This window comes from Sordaria macrospora, chromosome 5 (assembly GCF_033870435.1).
Source record: "Sordaria macrospora chromosome 5, complete sequence".
NCBI lineage: Eukaryota > Fungi > Ascomycota > Sordariomycetes > Sordariales > Sordariaceae > Sordaria > Sordaria macrospora.
Window position 1 is genome coordinate 1 of NC_089375.1, and position 17,617 is coordinate 17,617.

At 50.2% G+C, this 17,617-nt stretch overlaps 7 protein-coding genes across 7 annotated transcripts, besides 1 other annotated feature; 3 read left to right on the forward strand and 4 right to left on the reverse strand.

The window, feature by feature from the left end:
* Nucleotides 1-1,899: 1,899 nt before the first annotated feature.
* Nucleotides 1,900-2,169, forward strand: SMAC4_13717 (uncharacterized protein; the record flags this gene model as incomplete). The annotated part of the gene is made up of 1 exon (XM_066091564.1): nucleotides 1,900-2,169. The coding sequence occupies one exon, from the start codon at nucleotides 1,900-1,902 to the stop codon at nucleotides 2,167-2,169; it is 270 nt and encodes an 89-aa protein (XP_065947004.1).
* A 459-nt stretch (nucleotides 2,170-2,628) lies between these two features.
* Nucleotides 2,629-2,697: a sequence feature (Short protein (SMAC4_13718, WPJ64012.1) was converted to a misc_feature.).
* A 471-nt stretch (nucleotides 2,698-3,168) lies between these two features.
* Nucleotides 3,169-3,993, reverse strand: SMAC4_13719 (uncharacterized protein; the record flags this gene model as incomplete). Its single annotated transcript, XM_066091565.1, has 1 exon — nucleotides 3,169-3,993. The coding sequence occupies one exon, from the start codon at nucleotides 3,991-3,993 to the stop codon at nucleotides 3,169-3,171; it is 825 nt and encodes a 274-aa protein (XP_065947005.1).
* A 149-nt stretch (nucleotides 3,994-4,142) lies between these two features.
* SMAC4_13720 (uncharacterized protein) lies at nucleotides 4,143-4,457 on the forward strand (the record flags this gene model as incomplete). The annotated part of the gene is made up of 1 exon (XM_066091566.1): nucleotides 4,143-4,457. The coding sequence occupies one exon, from the start codon at nucleotides 4,143-4,145 to the stop codon at nucleotides 4,455-4,457; it is 315 nt and encodes a 104-aa protein (XP_065947006.1).
* Nucleotides 4,458-6,804: 2,347 nt separating this feature from the next.
* Nucleotides 6,805-7,749, forward strand: SMAC4_09871 (uncharacterized protein). Its single transcript, XM_066091024.1, has 4 exons — nucleotides 6,805-7,041; nucleotides 7,114-7,126; nucleotides 7,201-7,626; nucleotides 7,699-7,749. The coding sequence occupies exons 1-3, from the start codon at nucleotides 6,888-6,890 to the stop codon at nucleotides 7,619-7,621; spliced, it is 588 nt and encodes a 195-aa protein (XP_065947007.1). The 5' UTR covers nucleotides 6,805-6,887; the 3' UTR covers nucleotides 7,622-7,626; nucleotides 7,699-7,749.
* Nucleotides 7,750-8,599: 850 nt separating this feature from the next.
* Nucleotides 8,600-10,455, reverse strand: SMAC4_12968 (uncharacterized protein). The gene is made up of 6 exons (XM_066091193.1): nucleotides 10,244-10,455; nucleotides 10,004-10,155; nucleotides 9,683-9,724; nucleotides 9,526-9,620; nucleotides 9,011-9,459; nucleotides 8,600-8,948 (listed from the first exon to the last, which is right to left on the reverse strand). Exons 1-6 carry the CDS (start codon nucleotides 10,379-10,381, stop codon nucleotides 8,709-8,711), a joined length of 1,116 nt encoding a protein of 371 aa, XP_065947008.1. The 5' UTR covers nucleotides 10,382-10,455; the 3' UTR covers nucleotides 8,600-8,708.
* A 4,000-nt stretch (nucleotides 10,456-14,455) lies between these two features.
* SMAC4_13721 (uncharacterized protein) lies at nucleotides 14,456-16,203 on the reverse strand. The gene is made up of 6 exons (XM_066091567.1): nucleotides 16,017-16,203; nucleotides 15,782-15,936; nucleotides 15,654-15,695; nucleotides 15,481-15,575; nucleotides 14,828-15,273; nucleotides 14,456-14,748 (listed from the first exon to the last, which is right to left on the reverse strand). The coding sequence occupies exons 1-6, from the start codon at nucleotides 16,155-16,157 to the stop codon at nucleotides 14,509-14,511; spliced, it is 1,119 nt and encodes a 372-aa protein (XP_065947009.1). The 5' UTR covers nucleotides 16,158-16,203; the 3' UTR covers nucleotides 14,456-14,508.
* A 988-nt stretch (nucleotides 16,204-17,191) lies between these two features.
* On the reverse strand, nucleotides 17,192-17,566 carry SMAC4_13722 (uncharacterized protein; the record flags this gene model as incomplete). The annotated part of the gene is made up of 2 exons (XM_066091568.1): nucleotides 17,192-17,380; nucleotides 17,465-17,566. 2 exons carry the CDS (start codon nucleotides 17,564-17,566, stop codon nucleotides 17,192-17,194), a joined length of 291 nt encoding a protein of 96 aa, XP_065947010.1.
* Between the last annotated feature and the right edge of the window lie 51 nt (nucleotides 17,567-17,617).

Sequence of the window (17,617 nt, forward strand, 5' to 3'; positions counted from 1 at the left end):
CCTAACCCTAACCCTAACCCTAACCCTAACCCTAACCCTAACCCTAACCCTAACCCTAACCCTAACCCTAACCCTAACCCTAACCCTAACCCTAACCCTAACCCTAACCCTAACCCTAACCCTAACCCTAACCCTAACCCTAACCCTAACCCTATTGACGGCTTGCCCACTGGGCGATTCGATTGGAGGTGTTGAGCCGCGTTTACGCTACGGGCAACACATGATTTATACTGGCAATAGGCCTCGGGTTGCTCTCGGGTTAATGGTCTTTTGGTGGACATTTAGTGCACTACTCTTATCTTTGTACGCGAGATTCACTGATGCGGCACGTCTCATGCCCTACGGGAGGCGGAAGTAGACGTAAAAAATAACAACAACAACAACAACAACAACAACAACAAAAAAAACCCGATCATGTACGTGACGCAGAACTAACATGGTTTCGACACTGTTTAGCCTTTTCCGTCCCGTTTTCTACAAATAAATGCCAAAGGTCCACAATGTCATTTGAAAAGAAATAAAAGGCCATGGACTTGAGAACGACAAATCAGGGGGGACCGCAAAAGTGTTCTTACTTCACCCGGCATCTGCAGCAGCCGTGGAAATACCTACTTAAAGCCTCCGACAGCTCATGGTAATCACATACGACCATACCCACTGGAAAACTCGGGATCCCGTCCGCTCTCCCATAGATAAGCCAGTGAGGGCCAGACTAGTAGTTGGGTCGGTGACGACCAGCGAATCCCTGGTGTTGTATGTCTTTTTTTTCTTCTTTTTTCCCGATCTCTTTCATAAAACACACTTGTTGGTTTCTTTCCTTTTGAGTCCGTATTGTATTTCCGAAGCTGGCAATTCGGTCGCTCAAGCGGTTTTATGTAGTTGTGATAGCAGTCCAGAGGCACAACTGTAAGGCTGCCATCACACGGCCTGGGAACTCAGCCCTTGTCTTGAGGGTTGAAAGGATCAACAAGGCCTTCGAGACCAAAGTTAATTATCAGCTGAATTGAGCCACTGTTCCAAGCCCATACTCTGCCCTTGTCACAGGTACCTACCGAGTCCTTCCTTCACCCGGCATCTGCAGCGGCCATGGAAATACCTACTTAAGGCCTCCGACAGCTCATGGTAATCACATACGACCATACCCACTGGAAAACTCGGGATCCCGTCCGCTCTCCCATAGATAAGCCAGTGAGGGCCAGACTAGTAGTTGGGTCGGTGACGACCAGCGAATCCCTGGTGTTGTATGTCTTTTTTTCTTGCTTTTTTCCCGATTTCTTTCATAAAACACACTTGTTGGTTTCTTTTCTTCTGAGTCCGCATTGTATTTTCATAATACCCACCACAAATATTTGCGCTTTTATTTTAACCTTTGCCGCCCAGGCAAAAGGTGCTGCAGATGCTGTGCTGAGATCATGCGACCTTGGCGCCTGCTGTGGAGAACTTTGGGCCTCTCACAGTACTCCCCTTCCTCCTTCAATTCACTTCCTTTCCTAAAACTACCTGCTCTAGAATTTCCATTTCTTCCTTCTTCTACGTCCGGTTGTATTGGAGTGTTCTTTTTTTTATTCGTCTTCGCTGCCAGAATTCGAAGTAGAAGTGTTGGAAGTCCGTGCCCTGGCCTTGCCCACTCACCGGCACCCCTTCCCGGTATTTAGGAGTCTGCCCTTATTTCCGTTTTTCGTCTTCCATTTTCTTCCTTAACCAACCCTTCCTCCGTTTGTCGCCTTTCCCTATCTCAGCAGGAAGTAAAAGGGGAGGATTTTGGCCTGCGTCAACCGCCAAGCTGCGTTGCAACATCACCTCCAGCTGAGCTACTCCACGGCATCATCACGACCGGCGCCCCCAACCCTCGACCCATCGTTACTGGGCCCAAATGACCGGTAGACCATGCCACCCAAAATGGCTTCCAACTCCGAGCTCTCGGAAATGAAGCTACTTCTTCAATCCCTTGCCCCAGGACTCAAAGCCGCCAAGTCCGATGTAGCAGAGCTCAAGAAGAGCCAATCGCAAAGCCAACAGAGCAACTCAACCTGCGCCAATGCGCAAACGCCGGCCCTGTATTATCTACCGTTGAGAAGGCGCTCAGCGACACCGAGACTAAGCTGCTGGCCAGGATACGCGATACCGAGACTGCGGTCCTGCAGCTTGTTGAGGAGGAGAAGGTCTTGATCCATGCTGAGGTTGTGCAGCTCAGTCGCACAGTGAAGTCTGCGCTGGAGGATGCAAAGGGAAAGATGATGGAGAAGGTTGCTGAGGTGGTGGATGCAAATGACCCGAAGCGCAGCAGGTCCACGGCTGATCTCGACGGGGATGACGACGAGGATGTCCCGAGGAAGCGGGTTAAGCAAGAGGAGGAGAGTGATAAAGATTCCGATAATGACCATTCTGACAACGACGACAAGTGGGAAAAGCAAAGATGGAACTGCACCGCTCTTGACCGGGCCGTGATGGACATTTCGAATACAGCATATGAGTCCATCGACTGCGAGGAAGTTCTGCCGGAGTGAATTCTTCCGGCACTGATCAACTTCTACTCAAGTGCAACCGACGAGAGGATCGAACGCTGGGTCCTCTTTCAAAAGGAGGGAGAAGTTGGCTTCAATTTCTGCTTGTACGGCATCTTCTACCATGGGCATAAGCATGCAGAAGTTGCAAGAGGAGGGTGCTTCTGTAGGGCCCACGTCCCGCCTGGCTTGAGGCAGAGAGCTACCAAGTGTATCCGGGTTCAGCGAAGCGTTGAAGGTTCTGAGAAGGTGCTGTTTTCTTGGGGACAAGATATTGGATCTGCTCCTGTTCTTGGTCGCTTTGAGTGGGGTAGTGTGATGAGCCGTTACAAGCACAGGAGTATTATCGCTGGGATAGAACAATAGAGTAACGGAGTAGTAGCCAAAAGGTACTGGTAGGTTGTGATAGCTATTGCTTGCTGAAGAACCAGGTATAACGAAGGCCAGGAGGCCTTCTTATATACTGGTCTTCAACCCCGTCCCGTGGTCCCGAAAGCCCGGGACATCGGGTCCGTCCCGTGGTCCCGTAGACTCGGGACCCCGGGTCCTATCTGATTGGTCAATCTATCTAGCTTACATAAGGCTCAACGATTGGATCGTAACACATGTGCCTTCCTGCAGAAGAAGGGATGGAATGGATTCTTCCAGCTTCCACAGAAGCATGTTAGCAGGGCGTCCTCGTGCTCGAAGCGCTCGTGGTAGTCCTTGAAATCCCCAAGCCTTGATTAACTACCTCTCCTCCTTCGGCGCCCGCCTTAGCGAGCTCGTCAGCAATCTCGTTGCCCGTGATGCCCTTGTGGCCAGGAACCCAGCGGACGTCCACCAGACTGGGGCCATAGCCTTTGCGGGTGGCACGGAAATCAAGGAAAGCTGCTTGTGACGACGCAGCTGGGGTTCCTCGGAGTCCTCTAATTACGGACGTGTTATCAAGGCATATCGTAATGCGTGGCCGGGCCTGTGCCTCCGGAAAGAGCGTCACAGCGGCCTTGAGACCATGCCGCGCCCCTTCGGCCTCCGCATCAAAGACTTCCGCATGTTCTAATTGACCGCATCCGCGGCCAAGTTCTGTCTGTCCTTGGAAGATTACGTAGCCAAAGCCTACGCACTCGCCCTCTGGTCTTTCTTCTTCCGCGTCCGGGTCCTCCGCGTGCGCTGGGGGGCCCATCTGCTTGGCTATCATAGAGCCGTCGGTATAAACGACGATCTCCGAGGGATCTAGCTGGAGAAGCCATTCCTTAAAATCCTTGGCAGCTCTGTCCTTTGACTTGGGCGCTGGATCGTTGTGAGTGTCTCCGTTATATACGGGCGGCTGTAGAACCGGCCGCGGGAACGGCAAGGAGAGCTGGGCGGCCGTCTGTAGCGTTGTAGGGCGGCGAGGTAGGCCGCGCGGCGTCCATTTAAACAGAAAGGAAGCGAGGAGACAAGGCAGACAAAGTTCGTAAGTTGCTGGGGCTGAATGGCAGCGTGGGTTGAAAAGAACTCGGAACATTATCTATAAGAATAATTTATGACGGGCGTTTGGATAACTCAGGCAAAAATGCCCCCGTTTCTCAAAACGTTTTCATTACCTTCGCTCACCCTAAATCGACGGCCGCGTCTTTCTTCAACTAGATAAGGACTCCCAGTACGCCAACAACGATGCCTTCGCTATTCGGAAAGAGGTTCAGTCTCTTCTCCGTCTCGCCCCCACTGATATTCCAGGTTGCCACAAGGTCCCCTCGGGTTTATGCCCTCGTGCCCAAGAACGACACTGTCCGCCAGACCATCCTGGATCACAAAGATGAGATTGATGCCCCTTTTGGCTGCGTCCAAGTCGAAGTGCCCAAGAAATGGGTCACCTACGCCGTCCAGAATGTGCCCATGACGATGCAGATTGGTATGGTCCCTGTCGACACTACCACTGCCATTAAGGATGAGTGTGACAAGGGCTGTATTCTGGGCTTGGAACAGTAGTTCAATTCAGCTAATAAACTACTTTGGTCTCGAAGGCCTTGTGGATCCTCTCAACCTCCAGGGGAAGGCTGGGATTCAAGGCCTTCTTATGCCAAAGGGAGACGGTACGTACCCAGGCATTTATCTAGCGACCTGTATACATGTTGATCTTTCTGAATGCCTTCATCCATTCTCCTTCTTCCTTCTGGCGCCGGCCTTTGCCCGGGCGTCCTGCTTCTGCTTGGTTGGCGTGATTGCTCCTGTGATGATGGGGTGGCTTTGTGTTTAGCGCCGTCAGCATTTCTGGGGTTGGCTCGTTTAGCCTGGTGGCGTTGCGGGGGTTCGTGTAAGCCGTGCCTGTTGGCCGGATAGTCTGGCCAAGGCAAGGTTGGCATTGTATGGTGAGGTTGGGTTGATGTCAAGCATTGAGGCTCTATTGAACTTCAAACCCAGGAGTGTGGGCAATGTCCGTGTGACAATGAGGTCCTCCTCCAAACCGGCCAAGAGCCTGTTGCCCTCCGTCCCTCCCAGTAGTATCATCCCGGCGGGGCCTATGCAACCTGGCTTATCTCCTTTGATAGGCCTGTCTCTTCCTTCCGCCCCTTTGAATTTAGCACCATCCAGGTGAAATTGCCAGTTCACCAAGCAGAGTGTAATTGGTTGCTATATCAAGAGACGGGGTTTGATTGAGAACTGCGTGATATTGTCGTGGTCGTGTTATAACCAGGTCGCCGGGGCCAGCGCGAATGATATCGAATATGATTTCTTCTTCGAGTAGCCACCTCGGACTTACCATAATATTCCGATGCCGTGCAGACTGGTCGCATTTGTGGAGCGCATATTAGGTCGCAAGCATCCTTTCAAATTTGGTAGTATCGTCCGGGTTGATCATTATCCACTGTCCTTACTTCACCCGGCATCTTGTTACGAACTCAAGCGAGTTACACGGGTCAACCAAGCTACCAGCATACGACAGCCACGCAGAGGCGGGACAGTGTGATTAGAGTAGCCAGTAGGGCGAAGAACCAGGAGGGCTCACGGACTATGAGGGCTCATAAGGTGAGCCAGGACCTTCAAGTGAGCCAACATTATGAGTGAGCAGACACTCAGAAATATGGGAGAACTCAGATTGTCAGATAGTTCGACAGTAGTCGATTGATCATTATCACCGAGACCGGTATAACACTACCATATTTGTTATGAACATTTTGGCTTCACCGAATGTCTACTAATAGTTATCTACCTTCAGCTATCCCACTTAGGCAGGTCAGACTGCCGTTCGTCACACATCTGCAGCGGCTGAGGAAATACCTACTTAAGGCCTCCAACAGCACATGATAGCCACATACGACCATACCCATTGGAAAACTCGGGATCCCGTCCGCTCTCCCATAGATAAGCCAGTGAGGGCCAGACTAGTAGTTGGGTCGGTGACGACCAGCGAATCCCTGGTGTTGTATGTCTTTTTTTCTTCTTTTTTTCCCGATCTCTTTATAAAACACACTTGTTGGTTTCTTTTCTTATGAGTCCGCATTGTATTTTCCCAACACCCAGCACAAATATTTGCACCTTCACTTTAACCTTTGCCGCGCAGGCAAAAGGTGCTGCAGATGCTGTGCTAAGATCATATGTCACACGGTGTGAAAAGGGCAGTGTTCTGGGCTTGGAATAGTAGTTCAATTCAGCTAATAAACTACTTTGGTCTCGAAGGCCTTGTTGATCCTTTCAACCTTCAACCAAAGGCTGGGTTTCAAAGCCTTCTTATGCCAAAGAGGCGTGGTACGTACTGAGGTGCGTACCGAGCCTTGTTTCCTAATGCCTCGAGGTATCTATCTAGCGGTCTTCATGTTGATCTTCTTGATTGCTTTTCACCCATTCTCCTTCTTTCCTCTAGCCTCGGCCTTTGTCCCGTCGTCATTGTGGCCCAGCAGTCACTGGAGCTGCACGTACGCATGCACGGGCTGACCTGTCTTTCATGCACATTGTATAACAGTGCATATCTCACCATGCCCCTAACGGTGCCCTCTCGTCCCGTGATGAAAGGGGAACCTCAGGATGATGCTCAGCGCCATCGGCAGTCAAGGCTAATGCAAAGTGTTGAGGTTCTGTTAAGCCTCGGAACATCTAACCCAGAACTGTGGGCAAATGTCCGTGTGACAGGGACCGCTGGCACACAAAAACACCAAAGACGCATTGACTCCGCCAGCTTATCCAGTTCACAGAACCGATTTCATTGTTTTCGATATCCATCCTTGACAATGAGTTCCCCTCCCATGAAGGAGAAGTCGCCCACACCTGGCCCGGCGTCCCCAGTGGCCGATGAGTCTTTGGAGCTTACAGGCCTTTTTTCCTGTGACTGATGGGGAGTATTGGTACGTCTATATTCGAATGCTTTTAGCAAGACGAGTGCCGTACCCGTTGATATTCCAGACATGAGCCAACTACTGATCCATGTGCGCCACTCAAGGACCTAATGATGAGAAGGCAAATGAATTGTTGGACATCTTCCACGAGACCATGACTAGGTTGTTCGATGGGAAGCTGTACCCGGCCCTGCTCGACAAGGATAAAATTAGGACAGCTCTTGACATCGGTACCGGCACTGGTAACCTGATGAACTTTGACGGCCCTTGCTCTTTCCCCATTACTGCACTTTACTGATCATTTTTACTTACAGGAGTCTGGGCCATGTAAGACGAACTTGTCAGACATAATTTCTGGGCCGATATTCGATTGCTAACATCTTCTTTTTCCTTCATTACAGTGAATTTGCGGACGAACAACCTAATTGCACTGTAACTGGCACCGATATTTCTCCGATTCAACCTAGCCGGGTACCTTCCAACGCCCGCTTCGACATCGAAGACGCAAGGAAGAAATTGAACTTTCAACTGAATTACTTCGATTACATTCACATTCGCTGGCTCACTGGCACCATTGCAGATTGGCCTGCCCTCTATAAAGAGGCGTATAAATGTACGGCGCCCGGTGGCTGGATCGAACATCTCGATGCCGATGGTACATGGTACTGCCTTGATGGAACGATGCCTGAAGATTCCGCCATGGGCCAATGGGGTCTGATTTGGAAGAAGCTTGGAAAGCACATCGGGATTGAGTTCGATATCGTTTCTTCGGACGTCATGGTGGAAGGATTGAAGGAAGCTGGAACGTTACCACTGAGGTAATCTATGTAAGACTTTCCGCCGTCCGCAAGCGCCTAGCCTGAGACTAGATGAGCTTAAGCTAACCCCCGAGGATCTAGGTTCCCCTCTCGCCCTAGTCTGATGACCCGAAGATGAAGCAGGTAGGCCTCTACCTGTCTGCAACGGTAACAAACGACATCGATGGCTTCCTTACCTACCTCTTGCACAACTACGAGAACTGGACCCCGCAGGAGATCCATAACTACGCCTCCATTATGCGCAAGGAGTTCAGAGAATGCAAGATCCATTCTAACTCCAAGTGGCGCGTGGTGAGAGGACAAAAGCCGCTGGACGCTTAAGGGTAGACAATCGACGCAACATTAAAGGCCAGTTTGATGTTGCAGATTTGGATGCCCATATTTTAGTTATCATTGTGGCCAGTCTCAAGTCTCTCATGTAAATAATGAACCGAATATCACTTGTTCTTATCATAATTCCTATGTCGTCATTGGGAACTGTCTTTGAACTATGGATCCCCTTGCATTCTGTCTCCTTGACCCCGCTTCATGAACAGTGCTCATCGCTGTTACTTTCGCCTTATCCGTGCCACGTTGTACTTAGGTGCTATGTGTCCCCGGGTCCCCGGACCCGGTATCGGGTTCGGGTTAATCTGCATGCTTTCGGCAAGGTCCCTTCAGCAATTGATTCTCTGTAGACGTACTCTAAAGGCATCCTCCTGCCGGTGTCACATCATTCCCACGCTTGCTTTGTCGACAACTAAGGTACCTAAGATTACGGTACATTTGCCGTTACTTGTTCATGACCGGCCACCTCATCCGCGTCAATTCATAGGTGTGCATGTACGTGAACGCAGTTATGTACAAGGATGGTCCGAGACGCTACGAGCATTTCCGTATCGCGGAGCAACGGGGTGGAGGCCGGGTAGGGCTGAATGCACACGCCCGGTCTGAGGTCAACTCTGTCAAACATTGCGACCGTCATCCGAAATGTCAGCTCCATACATTGTGGACTATTTACAGAAAAAGAAAGAGAGACTCGTTATCATATATTTGGCCTTTAAACGTGAGAGATTGACCAGCCCCAGTCGGTGTTATTGCCCAGCCGTGCACTAAGCATCCAATGGCTTCTGGCCGTACACCACACGGAAGACGAAGTACGGATGAAGGTCCATGTTCCTCAACTCACTCGTAAAATGCTGGGCATAGCTTCTGATCATCTCTGGAGTCCACCCCATCATCTTACCCCACATAAACTGGAGAGATCCTTCAAGATCCTGACAAATGGCGGCACGGAGGAAGAGACCAAGCTCCTTCAACTTGGGGTCCGTGGACCAGGGGGAAAGAGGGACCTGCACGTGCCCTGTTGTTAGAGTGTCTGGCGTAAACAGACGTTGGGAAGTGGAAGACTTACCTTATAATCCTTTACTACTGTGTTTACAAAACCAGCCTCCTTCATCCCATTCTCTATGAAGTTGTTGCTGAGCATATCAACTTCATACTCAACCTTCCTTCCAGCCTCGTGCCACATGGGCCCCCATTGGTGCACAGCACGAACAGCGCCATCTAGGGAACTATCGTCGCATTCGGTCACTCCGTTGAGATCCATATGTTCAATGTAACCGCCCGGCTTACAAACGCGGTAAGCCTCCCTATAAAAGGCAGGCCAATCCTTGACGGTACAGGCTAGCCAACGGAGGTGGACGTAGTCGAAAAAACCGGACTTGTAGATCCATTCCTTGTTGTAATCGTCAATTTCGAAACGGATATTGGGAGGGACCCAACCGGGTTGAATAGGTGAGATATCGGTACCCATAACGGTACAGTTAGGGAATTTATCGGCAAAATCGATGGCCCACAGTCCTGAATGTCGACGGGAGTTAGTATTTGAGGAAACAGTCGCCAAGACAGTGCAGAGAGTTGGCGTACCTGTGCCTGTGCCAAGATCAATGGCATTCTCAATCTTTTCTGGAAGAGGGGCATTATAAAGTGTGCCATCCAGACAAACAGTCATTGCATGATGGCTAGGCGGATTACACTTGGTCAGCTGTGAAATCGTTTATTGTGCGAAGGAAATTTCACTCACAAGATATCCAGCCCTTCATTCTGCTTATCGTCGTTAGGGCCCCTGCACGCAAGTTCGAAGAGCTCGTTAGCGTTGGCTGTTTCCTCTCACATGTGCGCTGCTTCCTCGTGTTTGCTCTTAATGGCGGCGTTGGGTCTGCGAAGGGCTTGTCATAGCGGGCCATCTCCTCAGCGGCGAGGTCCTCGGCGCAGGTCTGGAAAAAAGACTCTCGACCGTGATGAAGCAACCGCCAAGGGTGCCGGAATCGACGCATAGGTTGGGCTTGGGTCGCTCGAGGAGCAGGATCCACCATAACGATGGGGGAAGAAAGAGAAATCTTACCAATACTCTCCATCGGTTACGCTATCGCTATGATATGTTCGGCCATTCAAGGTCCGGTAATGGAGGATACTCGAACTAATCGAGGCAGTTGAGCTCGCGGCATCACTTCCGATGGTTGAGTCCCCGTCATCTTCGTCATCTTGCAGAGGCCCCTGTGTTGCAAAGTAATGCGCATCTATGTCAGCAATCACTTCCAAATATGATTCTGACCAAGTGACTGGAAATGTGATAGGACCGTACCTGTTCAGCCCAGTGAACTCCAGAAAGAGGATCAGCCACTCCAGCACCAGGAGATGCAGGACCAGGAGTGGGTGACGTTGGTGCCGGCGTGGGTGACTTCGGTGCGGGCGTCTGGGCCTTCTTCGCCGGAGAACTCATGGTGGAATCGTGGATACCTTACGAGGTATGTTTTTCCTGAAGTCGAGGTTGGGTAGGTAAAGAGATGAATGGCCGAGAACATGAAGCATTGTGGAGATGCCAGAGTCGTCCGATTTATAGGATGAGGTACCCGTGCTGTCAAATGTGATAGACGAAACCACCAACCTACCCCTTACCACTCAACTTCAATAGTGTAGTACTTGAAAAAGGAAGGACGCGTCCTGCACAGTGTGTGATATAACGGCGGCGGCTAACCAAAATGAGGATAATGGGGCCGATGTGTGACCTCGCCGGCTAAATTGACTGTGTGGACTGAAGTTGACCAATGATAGAAACAATCGTGTCCGCGACTGCCAAATTTCGCCGTAACAAACATTGTGCAAAATCCTCCAGAAACCGCTCTCATATCCTGCTCTCTGTTTTGGCCAGAGAGACACTTTCAAACATCCTTGAGCTTATTCACGTTCAATGGAATCTTGGCAGGGCCGGGTAAGGCTGAAGGCATCCCCATGGTCTGGGATCTGCCCTACTACACAACTGCGAGGCTCCCCCGAGGATTCAACCACCACGCATGTTGTCACACGGACATATGCCACACTGTCAAACGGGCATATGCCACACTGTCAAACGAGCATATGCCACACTATCAAATGGGCATATGCCACACTGTCAAACGAGCATATGCCACACTGTTAAACGGGCATACACCACACTCCTGGTGTCATACGAGAAAGACCTACATGTATGCAGATTGCTAGATGCCTTGGAGCCTTAGGTGACAAAGACCCGTACATACTAGATAGGTACCGTTTCCCTTTGGCATAAGAAGGCCTTGAAGCCCAACCTTCCTCTAGAGGTTGAAAGGACCAACAAGGCCTTCGAGACCAAAGTAGTTTATCAGCTGAATTGAACTACTGTTCCAAGCCCAGAATACTGCCCTTGTCACACATGTTGACATGGCGGTGCCCGACAGATCTCATCCACGTCCAGCTATCTATCCCGCAAGTTTCTGAATAGAAAGATGCCATTCATTTCATCCGAAGCGCATGATGAATCATGTTCCATTCCAACAGCCCATTCTTGAAGAACAATCAGCTCCGGTTGGTCATCTTGCTCAGCCGGAGCTCAAAGCTCAAGCATCGTACGGCTTCTGCGCGTACACCATGCGGTACGGGAAGTACCCATGTATCTTCAGGTTCTTGATCTCTGCCTTGAGGTGAGCGTGACGAATCGTTACAAGCACAGGAGTATTATCGCTGGGATAGAACAATAGAGTAACGGAGTAGTAGCAGAAAGCTATTGCTTGCTGAAGATCCGGTAACAAGAGGCCTGGGGAGGCCTTCTTTTATACCGGCCTTCCTGGACCCGATATACTGGACCCGTGGACCCGATCCTTTGTCTCAGGTCCCCAGGACCCGGGCTTAGGACCCGGGACTTTGGGTCCTCCCTTCGGGTCCTCCCTTTGGGTCCTACCTAATTGGCCATCTAGTATAGCCTACATAGGATTCTCTGATTGGATCGTAACAGTGAGAACAGTAGGAGGAAATCTCCTCCTTAGTCCAACTCAAAACATTGCCGAAGATGAACTGGGTGGCGCCCTCGAGATCTTGATTCAAGACAGCGTAAAAGTAGAGACCGACATCTCTTAACTTCTTGTCTTTAGGCCATGGCGACAGAGGAACCTGGGTATTTTTTTTTTGTTTGATCAGTCTTATGCCACATCTTTAAATGCATGTTCAAGCGGGTGACAGTAGATGCCTGTTTTGCTGAATCTGTAATGGAACGGAACACTCACCGGGTAGGTCTTTTTCGAAATATTCACGAAGCCGGCCTCCTTCAAACCCTCTTCCTGAATATTCTGGTCGAAAACATCGAGCGGAGTCCCCAGTCGTCTTCCAGCTTCCTGCCAGATCTTACCCCATTGGCCCATAGCCATATCCTTCTCTACTGTACCGTCGTCTGATAAAACAGTACCAGATGCATGTATATGCTCAATTCAACCGCCCGGTTTGCAAAAGCGGTAGGCCTCCTTGTATAGAGTATGCCAGTTCTTAACCGTACCGGCCAGCTAGCAAATATGGACGAAGTCGAAGAAATTAGCCTTGTATGTCCATTCCTTGTTATAATCGTTGACTTCGAACCGTAAGTTGGGAAGCACTTAGGTGGGTTGAATCAGGGATATGTCGGTGCCAATCACACTACAATCCGGATATTTATCGGCAAAATCGATTGCCCACAACCCTTCACGCCGCACCTGTTCCGACGTTTCCCATTTTTTGAATTGATTTCTTCCAAGGTAATGGAGCAAGCTGGCTTACCTGTGCCTGTGCCAAGGTCAAGAGCATTCTTGGGATCCTCCGTAATGGGCGCCTTGAAGAGATTGCCATCCAAGGCAATGGTCATCGTATGATGACTAGAAAAGAGAAAAAGTAAGCCAAGGGTCGATCACTAGCACTTTCAAGCCTTGTCTCACTCACAAGATATCCAGCAACTCGTTCTGCTTCTGATCATTGGGGCCCCTGGATTACATCGGTCGTTGGTTTTCAATGTCTTCTTCAAATTTCTAAGGTATCACTCACCAGTACAATGTATCGGTCACAGAATCACTGTAGTAAGTTCGGCCGTTGATGGTGCGATACTCGAGGATACTCGAGCTAATTGAAGCAGTCGAGCTCGCGTCATCGTTTCCCAATGTCGAATCCCAGTCATTGTCCGTGTCCTCCCCTTCTGGTAGATTCTGTAAGAGCAGATAAAATCTTGTGCATTAGCAACTCTGGCGCGACACTTGACTGGCAGGCACGACGCAGATGGTGGACATTTGATTGGCACAGCAAATGATCAACACCTTGAGCCCTTTCGTGCGTCGTGCCCGCCTTGGTATCTGAATCGTTGGTCAACTTGATGTTCCAAGAGACTTTGCTGCACCTCCCTACCTAAATAGATACCTGACATGCCTTTTGGCACCCCGCATGCCTGCCTACCCGAAGGAATCCAATCTCAAACAGATGCTATGAAGGAAAGACTTACCTGACCAGCTCAGTGGGTGCCAGGGAGGAGGCCAGTCGCGTCAGGCGCATTCTGGCCCAGGGGCGCAGGTGTGGGTGATCTTGGTGCAGCCAATGATTGCCTCACAGCAGCGGTTGAGGAAGAAGGACCAGGGCCAGGGGTGGGTGATTTGGGTGCCATCGATGACCCTCTCACAGTAGCAGGGGAAGCAGAACCAGGCGTGGGTGATGTCTCTGCTCTCGTTGGCGAAGAAGCTGCCTCGGATTCCGGCGGCGACCTAGCACTGTCCGTCGGAGAACTCATGGTTGAATACCGTTTGCGAAGGCTTTTCGCTTACGGGAGCCAGGCATGGGCGAAAAGGATGGAAAGTCCAATATATGATTCAGGTGGCAGAGTTGTCCAATTTATGTCAACTGCTCCCGAAAGACGTTACTACTGATTCATCAGCGTTTATTTCTATCCCGGTAAGGAGGCTTTAGCTACGTAGTACCCGACTGGAGTCGCTTCCATCCCATGTGTGGCACCTGCGGATCCAGTTGGTGTAACAGCAACACCCCGAGTTTCATTGCGAGTTAGGAACGGAGGAGGGTCTCAGTGATGAAAAGAAAAAAAGGTTTCAACAAGACCACGTATATTAGCCTATGACAGTGAAAATGGATGCAGGTTGGCCATGGCCACGATATTGAGAGGGTTACGGTGGACTTGGACAGGCTGGTCCACCGTGCAAGGAGACGGAAGGAGGCCTTGCGGGAGGAGAGCGGGAGTGAGAGTGGAGAGGAGTGATTTCGTCATTTCTTTCATCTTTTTCTTTGTGCTACAGATTCCGTCATATACTGGCGGCTCGCCCACTGGGCGATTCGATTATAGGTGTTGGGCCGCGTTTACGCTATGGGCAACACATGATTCACATTGGCAGTAGGCCTCGGTTTGCCCTCGGATGAATGGTTTTGGTGGACAATTAGGGCACTGCTCTTAATTTTGTATGCTAGACTCACCAGTGCGGCACGTCTCATGCCCTACGGGAGGCGGAAGTAGACGTTAAAAATAACAACAACAACAACAAAAAAAAAAGTGAAAATGGATGAAGCTTGCTCAGACATGAATCCAACCGCACCTCAATCTTAACCATCCAACGGCTTCTGTGAGTATACCGAGCGGAAGGCCATATACCCATGATTGCTCGGATCCTTCAGTTCGGACTTCAAATGAGCCATGTAGGTGGAAATCTCCTCCTTCGTCCAGCCCATTACATTACTGAACATGAACTGGCTCAAGCCCTCAAGGTCTGTCGTCCAGGTTGCGTGAAAATAAAGACCAACTTCCTTCATCTTCTTGTCACTGGGCCAAGATGAGACCGGGATCTGGAAGAATAATTGGTCAGCTTTCATGTTTCCGGACCCAGGTTGGAAGAGTCTTGTAATAGGGATTGGCATAACTTACGGGCAACTCCTTCTTCGTAATATTTACGAAACCAGCCTCCTTCATCCCGTTTTCCTGCAAATTAGCCGGAATAAGGTCGACCGGGTTTCCACCACGCCTTCCAGCTTCTTGCCAAATTTTACCCCACTGGTTCATGGCACTGTCCTCGGTAACGGAATTGTCTTCGGAAAAGATGTCGCCAGAAGAGTCAACGTGTTCAATCCAGCCACCTGGTTTCAGGCACCGATAAGCCTCCTTATACACCGCAGTCCAATCTTTAACAGAACCAGAAAGCCAGCGAATATGGACGAAATCGAAATGGTTGTCCTTATAGGTCCATTCCTTAGAAGCGTCATCGATTTCGAAGCGGAGGTTAGGGGGCACCCAGCTGGGTTGAATAGGCGAAATGTCTGTACCAGTTACACTGCAGTTGGGAAACTTGTCGGCCATGTCAATGGCCCACAATCCTATACTCGAATTAGCATCATACACTCACTAGAAATTATTGCTGGAAGATCATCTCAACTGTGAGCGCATCTGTTCTGGCATTGGTGCCTGCGCAGTAACAGAAGCCTTTTTGGGGTGGCAGAAAATGAAAGCTTTAGGTCGGGGATGGGGGAGCTTCGCTCTGCATTACTGCCGGAACGAACATGGCCTACATCAAGGGAACTTACCGGTGCCTGTGCCGATATCGAGGATGTTCTTTGGGTCTTCCGTAATAGGAGCCGAGTAAAGCTCGCCGTCCAAGAGAAGAGTGATCATGTGATGGCTGATGATGAAGCAGAAGCATGAGTACATCTATACAATGTGCGGTGTTTAATAATGGCGGGACTTATGGTGAACTCACAAGATATCCAGTGTCTCATTTGCCTTCTCATCGTTGGGAATCCTGGATGACAAGAGGCGCATTAACTCCATGAAATTTCAATGTGGCGGCAGCTTGGTTTTCATCAACATGTTCTCAGCAAGACTCACCAATACTCTCCGTCTGTCACACGGTCACTGTGATAGGTACGGCCATTAATCATCCGATACTTCAGGATGCTTGAACTGATCGATGCAGTAGAACTCTCGACATCGCTCCCCAGAGTTGAGTCCCAGTCATTCTCTGGATCCTCCTCTGGAAGTCCCTGTAAGACGTAGGATAATTGCGTTAGAAAAACGTTGAAACAACTTGACTATCGACTCCTGGACCGGTCAAGATACGTACCACATCAGCCCAATGGGCTCCAGACAGAAGGCCAGGCACTGCAGTACCTGGAGACGCGGGACCAGATGTAGGGGATTTTGCCGTGACCGGAGATGCAGGATCAGGTGTCGGCGACTGAGCCTTTTGCGCCGGGGAACTCATGATCGAATTCGCGATGTCTGCAATCTGGAAATTGAGAATGGGTGAAGAAGATGGAACGGTCAATATGCAACTCGGATGCCAGAGCCATTCGCTTTTATGGAAGGCTACCTCTACCAGTGCCAGATCACTCGGCTCCTGGCAGTTCAACCCTGGTTTGTTTGTTAGCGTGGATCCTACACTACGACCTCCTTTGACAGCGGAGAAACACAAAATTCCGGAACTCTCACTGGCCCAAACCACCAGAAACCACCAGGGTGACGAACAATACCCGGCTCGGACCGTTGCTCGTATTCCACAAAAAAACCCAGAACTTCTGCACGGAATGCTGCCATGTCAATGTGACAGCGGGCGTATGCTACCCCTCATGGAGCAGTCAACCGCTTCGATAGTCTCTAGGGCGGACGTTGGTACTGCCAATCCGTCCATATGAGATGATAGGAAGCAATGATGAGGAAAATGCATGATTGGTGGCTGGAAGAAAACAAAGGCACATGTTGCCAATCCAGGTCCACTAGACATGGAGATTCAAGTTGGACTCGGGGCGCTCTTTCCACTTCACAAGCTCCCAAAAACCACAGGAGCGATGATTGAGAAACGGTTGATTGGCGGCTTGGTTGACAAGGAAGAACGGCGGGCCAGACCAGGATCAAATATCTTGCCTAGGTACTGGCCTGGGTCTTGCAGCTGGGTTGGCTCCGAAATTTGAAACTTCTCAACCCGAGTCTCAAGTGGAAAGCCCTACCCTCCTCTACCTGCCTTCCTTCCTTTCCTAGACATCGCACTTCCCTTTTTGTCCACAGAAAGAACCAGCCACTCCACTCCCTCCAGACTCTCGAAAAACAGCCAAGTGCCCTGGCTCAGTGAAGAAGCGCTTCTTGAGGTACTCGTCTGGGCTAGAAACGCCGCTTAAACCAAACACTGGCCACCAACAGGGCATGAAATGCTCGCCATCGAAGAGAAGGGTCGCCAAACGGTGACTGTTGAGAGGAGGAGTAAGCGGACGTTTTATACAAATGGAAGAATATATAGTCAACTTACAAGATGTCCAACATTTCATTAGCCTTGTTGTCGTTAGGTGCCCAGTATTCTCCATCTGTCACGCTATCGCTGTGGTAGGTCCGACTCTCAATGGTGCGATATTTGAGAATATTCGAACTAATCGAGGCAGTCGAGCTTTCGACATCGCTCCCTAGGGTTGAATCTGTGTCGTTATCGGGAAGTTGCTACCACAGGGAGAGTACGTGTGCTAGCAACCAGCTCATTGAATTGACCGAAAGTCACAAGATAAGTTATGAAGCAGAACGAACTTGATGACCCCAGTGAGCTCCAGGCAGAAGACCCTCCGTCTGAGGGGTCGAGGATGCAGGGCCAGGAGTAGGTGAGTTTCCTTCCCCCGTTAGAGAACTCATGGTCGGATACGCGGTGTCCTCTTCGGAAAGTGTCTGAGTAAGAAGATGAAG